The 6464-nt window shown below is 50.3% G+C and overlaps 1 protein-coding gene across 1 annotated transcript in view; it reads right to left on the bottom strand.

Annotated features, from left to right (window-relative positions):
• Window positions 1–493: 493 nt before the first annotated feature.
• The window catches only part of LOC126488935 (trem-like transcript 2 protein), a 44300-nt gene continuing 38329 nt past the window's right edge, over window positions 494–6464 (bottom strand). Inside the window, 5 exon segments of the mRNA XM_050122819.1 lie at window positions 494–591; window positions 875–907; window positions 910–974; window positions 1829–2198; window positions 4757–4889. Of these exon segments, the coding sequence (XP_049978776.1) occupies window positions 494–591; window positions 875–907; window positions 910–974; window positions 1829–2198; window positions 4757–4889 (699 nt within the window).

Genomic DNA, 6464 nt, shown 5'->3' on the forward strand with positions numbered 1-6464 from the left:
TCTCCTGCATGAGCTCATCACATGGGAGAAGCAACTGGAGGCAGGGAGCCCAGCCTTTGCAGCCATCTTGGGAAAGGCTGTAGCTGGTCTCTCGCTGACCTGAGAGAGGCTGGCAGACAGGAAACAAGTGCCATGAGTAAACTTCAGACTTCCAGGACAGAGAGGACCAGCAGCCATAGTCACGACACATCAGAAGACTCCTGGCCCTGGTCAGCTCTGGGACCTCCTGGTACCAGTTCCTCTGTGATCCTGGGTCTTAGTCTCTGTCCCTTCTCATCCAGAATAGGACTCTATAGACACTGGCTGCCCGAGGGCTCATGAGTCTGGCTCTTGTCTCCAAAGATATGGAGACGTTTGTAGGGAACAGAGGGAAACTGAGGACATGGTGGTCCTGGGTGAAAGGAAGGCAGCTGTACTGTGTTCCTGCCCTAGGGCCATTGTCTGGGCTTCGGTCCTCTCTGGCCTCTGAGTCCATTGGCATCAGCTCTCCAGATCACTGAGTTATCTTATACCAAGCAGGTTTCCACAGTGTCTCTGGTCCTTCAGGAAGATATATCCAGGGTTTAGCAGAGTCACTGCCCAAGCTGTAGCCTACAACAAACAGGGAGAGATGAAGAAAGGCCATGCCCTGCTCTCAGTGCCCCAATGTCCTGGGTGACCTTTGACCCTCTCTGGCTTCTGTATTGTTCCTTCATCCCCATAAGGGACATGTGGGACCACCCATGCCTACCCACCGTCCTCCTCCCTGGATGTCCCTGGTCATCTTGACTGGACACAGGCAGAGGTTTATTCCCCAGCCAAAGTCTCAGAGTCATAATCCTCAGAGTAGGGACACAGATCTTGGCCCTGGTTTTTCAGGGGTGACTGTACTTACTTCCCATGTGCCTCTTCTCCCAAAAGCCATAACCAACACCACAGGCGTCAAAAGGAATGTCAGGACTACCATCGTCACAGTGAGGTAAGTCTCCTGGGACCTGAGGAGGCAGGACAGGAGAGAGTAAGGACCGGGTCCCCACCTTGGCCACAGCTTCCTTTGGCAGACAGAAGCACAGAGGTTACCCAGTGGGTAACCTCACAGCGCTACCTCCAGGTAGATGCCCCCTCTTGGGGATGAGCTGTGGGAAGAGAAAAGGAGACAGCGGAGTCATGGAAGAGTCAGCAGGCAGAAGGCAGCATCTCCGCTGTCACCTCTCCTCCAGCATGTCCTCCACCCCCATCAGTGAAGACAAGGGTAGTTCACAATGGCCCTACGGGGCTCACGACATCAAGATTGCTGCCTCCATAGTGACTGAGGACCCCTCTTGCCCCCACCCTGTTTTCTGTTGCAAAAGCTCCCTCTCCACGTGACACCAGGGCCTGCACTCCCATTGTGTTGGCGCCCTAATGCTGCCCCCACCAGTGGAGAACAGAAGGTGGCACCTGACACTGGATGCCCAGTGGGAGGACGCTCCTGTGTGCACAGCAGAGGCTGCCTCAGCATGGTGTGCCAGCTGACTTCCATTCTCTGGGACACCTCACCCTCTTCCCGGTGCCAGAGTAAAATGCTGCTCCTTGTCTCAGGGTCTGGGGGAACCCAAGTAAAACAACCACACTTCCCTTCCTCAGTCCCTCGCCTGGCCCTGCCCTCTCCTCTCCATCCTTAGTTTTGACCCTCATCCCATTTCCTTCCTTTAAGGCCCTTTCCATTTCCCATAATCCACTGCTGAACAGCAGTGATCTCACTGAGTTTCTGGGGAGCAATAGGGAGTAAGAATGGACTCAAGAGCCGCCTCTTGAGATCTGTTGGACTCTGAGAGCTGGGGCCACGCCTGAGAGAATATCACATGACCTCTTGGGGGTTGACGGGTGGTACATCCCCGTGGTGGACAAGCTGCTGCTCAGGTGTCTTGACTCGGTGGAGGTGGTCACTGGATCAGCAGAGAAGGGTCTTGCATTGCTAGGAGACATGGTCACTGGCTGGTTCTTTGTGCTCCTCCCGCGCTCTGTGATGGTGCCACTGGAATTGGTGAAACTGTGGCTTGTCACAGGGGTTGGCTCCGTGGTCCCTGAAGCCAAGGTGAGGAGTCCAGATGTGAAGACAGTCACGTCATGGGTGAAGGGCACATGAGGGCCTGAAATGGGGACCTGGCCCGTTGTGACAAATCCACTCTCAAGGGTGTTGGTTAGATGTGTGCGAAGGTTTCTCTCAGTTGTGAGGGCTGAGGGACCAGAGAGGAGGAAATATTAGATTAAGCCAGAGACTTGAGTTCCACAGACAGACCTCACAGCCCCTCAGCTGCACAGATACTGAGGAGAATCTGCCCTCCGTGACTTTGGGCTTGACTTCTGAGTGTCAGCTGTGTGTTGTTTCAGAGGGAGACAGGAAAGAGGAAGTAGACACGTGAGGAAGAGAGACACTGGACACTCTCTTCAGCCTCCCCTGTCAGGGCTGGTCCCCAGCACAGTGTCATCTGACTTCCTAGCTCCCGGGTCAATCAAGAGCACCAAAGAACTTTCCTTTAAAATGACATTTACTTAGCATGTAAGTGTGCGTATCTGTGTGTGGACATGTGCCACAGAACACATGTGGAGGTTTGGGGACAACTTGCAGAAGTCAGTTCTGTCATTCCATCTTCTGGGTCCTGGGGTTTGAACCAGGTCCCCAGGCTTGATTGTAAGTGCTGTTACCCAGTGAGCCAACTCACTGCCCCTTTGGAGTTTAAGAGATATTTCTATAATATGGTATTGTACAAAGGCAGCTGTTTCATAATTGTGAGATGGGGCTAGAACTGGGGACAGGGAGGAGTCAAGGGTTTCAAATTCAAGAGAATACTGCAAACAGATGTGGTCAGTCACCCTCCTCAGGGTACACATCGACACCCAGGAGCAGGTCCTGCCCCCTGACATCATCCTAACTCATTTCATCAACAGCAGTCTGGGGTCTGGACAGCATGTGGGAACTGCAGTCAGGAGTTCTCAGTCCTGTGGGGACTCACAGGTCCATCTCAGCAGGAGCAAGACAGAGAAAGACTTACAAAACCCCTCCTCCCCTTACAAGGCATGGAAAAGACATTCCTGAGTCCAGTGGTCGCTATGCAGGGAGGTCTGAGCCATTGTTCTGAGCAATGCAGCCTGAATAACAATGTAGGGAGGGAAAAGATGGAGGAGCCTGGCAGGAGAGCAGCTGTGTCCCCACTCAGTTGTCCTGGGCTACAAGGCCTGGTTTCTGGGGCGTTGCACACCCTGCTCTTAGAGCTGTAATTGGGCTGAGGTTTAAGTACATTTTTACATTTTCATTTATTTATTGAAGGTGACGCACATTCCTGATATGAATATGGAGATCAAAGGTCCTGTAGCAGTCAGTTCTCTCCTCTACTACATGGGCCCAGGGATCCCAGATTGTCAGGTTTGGCATCAAGTGTCTTTTCCCACTGTGTCACATGGCCATGGGCAGGAGATTGTTTTTTCTCTCAACTGAAAACATGGGCAAAGCAGAAGCCTCCCCAAGATCAATTACCCTTGCAAAGCAGAAAATTAAGACCTTGAGGGGCAGCTCAGTCAGTCGGTGCTTGCCGAGTGACCATGAGGACCTGAGTTCAGCCCCAGGAACCCAAGCATGGTGCACAAGCTTACAATTCCATGCTGGGGGCACGGACAGGGGAATTCCTGGGGTCACTAGCCAGATAGCCTAACTTACTTGGCATGTTCTAGGCTCATCACAACCCCTGGCTCAAAGAAAGTAAAAGAGCAATGGCACCTGGGAATGACAGCTGAAGTTGTTCTCTGGCCACCACAGGCAGAGCACACACATGTGTACACACACACACACACATGCACGCACACACGCACACACATGCTGCTAAGAGAAGTGATTACAGAAAAATAAACCTATTTCCTGATGGCATCCAGACAAATGAAGACCCCACGGTCAGTTTCTCCTGCTTCTTGGTTGGCATGGAGCTAGAGCACAGGATGAGATTCAGCACCACAGCTGGGAGGGAAAGCTCTTCCTGGTTCAGACCAGGGAGGATGGGGATGCACTCAGGTCAGGGGTGCAGGGCATGGCAGGTGGAGGGCGAACTCATAACAATGGGTGGCTTTCCCCAGACACTTCCTGGGTCCCCACCATTTCCTGTCCTCTAAGTGTGGGGACCCCATCTTGTTCGGACTCTTCTCTCATCTTTCCTATGAATAGGAAAGGAGAGAATCTTTCCTATCCCCTTTGTTGTGATGGGCAGCTGTACTGAGATATGCTGGAGAGACCCCTTATCCTACAGTCTCATCCACAGCCCTAGCCGTGACCTTTAAATGCCCTTGACTCTCTTCACAGAGACACTTCCAAGTGCACACCCCAGTTTTGTCCCATCATTAACACTTCAACTGCCTTCTTCCTCTCTCTACCTGAAAACAGAACATGCCTCCACTGTCAGGGCTCCCCACAGGGAAGGACTGTGGCTGGTTTTGCTCATCGTTATGTTCTCAAGGTCTGGAACAGTGCCGGCCACATCCTGACATTGAGTGTATAATGTTATATTCTCAAAGCCTGTAACAGTGCCAGGCACACCCTGACAATGAGTATATGATGCTTGGACAACTGAAAACACAACATGGTCCCAAGTTCCATTTCTTCTCCACACAGGGCAAGGCCAGAGCCACACAGAATTTGATAAAATTCATTTTCTTTGTCATTAAAATGGTAACAGGAAGTTGTCCATAGTGAAGAACCACTCATTCTTATACTACCCCACCCATCCCAGCTCTGGCTGGGTCAGCTCACCTGGATACACTTTCAGCCAGAAACCCACCAATAGGTTGACATTCCCAGCCATGTTCCACATGCACCAATATCCACCAGAATCCTGGACTCTGAGGGCCACCATGGTGATGTGGACCTTGGCCTTGGCATCATCCTGCCCCTTCACCCAGCTCCAGATGAAGCTAACTCACACTTCTTCTTCCTGACCTTCACTAAGCCTTGCTCTCAGCACAGTCAGAGACTCCCCTTCACGCCGCCACACTTTCTGGTATACATTCTTGTAGGAGAGACCTGGGAAGACAGGACTTCCTGAGCACGGTCTGCAGAGGAAGAGAAGGACATCTTGAAACTGGCAGCTGTTTGAGAAAGGGGAGGAGGGTGCAGCAGCCCTGGCTTTGTGGAGCTCAGGGTGGTGGGGGAGCACAGCTTCTCCCTCAGGGAGTCTGATGGGAGAAGCACAGGGCCCCCTAGCAGCTCGCTCCCTGTCTGATGGAGGAACCCCAGTCCAATGAGGAAGCAGCCCTAGAAGGAGATCTCTACCAGATATCACCCCTTTCTCTGGATAGTTTCTGGTCTTCAGGGATGTCCAGTCTGTTCTGGGAGTGATCAATACAGCCTTCAGCAGGTGGATGATCCCTGCATAGCAGCCACACACGAGCAGTGGTGGCACTGGTCAGGGTGGGCATCCCTTTGTTACTTCATCCCTTGCTCTGTCTCTCCTAGTCCAAAGTCTCATTGGTTACCATGAATCTAAACCTTGAAGTTATGATTAACAATGTCAAGCTGACAGGCATTTGATCCATTTAGGAGATAAACCACTGGCCACATCTGTGAGAGAGCCTCTAGATTAGGGTGATGTCAGTGGCAATTTCTCTAGATTAGGGTGATGTCAGTGGCAATTTCTCTAGGTGTAGGCAGCACCAGCAGGTGAAGTGCATTCCAGACTGAATAAATGCTATTATGGGCATAGTTGAGCAAGTCTTCTTGGGGTATGATTGAGCATTTTTTTTGGGGGGGGGAATATACGCAATAGTAGTATTGCTGGGTCTTGAGGAAGGTTGATTCCCAATTTTCTGATAAATCATTATACTGATTTCCAGAGTGGCTGTACAAGTTTGCACTTCCACCAGTGATGGAAGAGTGTTCCCCTTACTCCACATCCTTTCCAGCATAAGCTGTCCTCAGTGTTTTTGATCTTATCCATTCTGACAGATGTAAGATGCTATCTCAGGGTCATTTTGATTTGCATTTCCCTGATGGCTAAGGATGTTGAGTAATTACTTAAATGTGTTTTGGTCATTTGAGATTCTTCTGTTGAGAATTCTCTATTTAAATCTGTACCCTATTTTTTTTTTTAAATTGGATATTTGGTAGTTTGATGTCTAGTTTTTTGAGTTCTTTATATATTTTGGAGATCAGCCTTCTGTCAGATATGGGGTTGGTGAAGATTTTTCCCTATTCTGTGGGTTACTGTTTTGTCTCATTTACCATGCCCTTTGCTTTACAGAAGCTTCTCAGTTTCAAGAGGTCCCATTTATTAATTTTTGCTCAGGGTCTGTGCTACTGGTATTATATTTAGGGAGTGGTCTCCTGTGCCAGTGTGTTCAAAGCTGCTTCCCACTTTCTTTTCTATCAAGTTCAGTGAAACTGATTTGTTTTGAGGTCTTTGATGCATTTGGACTTGAGTTCTGTGCATGGCGATAGATATGCATCTATGTGCATTCTCTAC

This window comes from Alexandromys fortis, unplaced genomic scaffold (genome assembly GCF_014885135.2).
Source record: "Alexandromys fortis isolate MF-2015 unplaced genomic scaffold, M_Fortis_MF-2015_v1.1 scaffold_212, whole genome shotgun sequence".
Taxonomy (NCBI): Eukaryota; Metazoa; Chordata; class Mammalia; order Rodentia; family Cricetidae; genus Alexandromys; species Alexandromys fortis.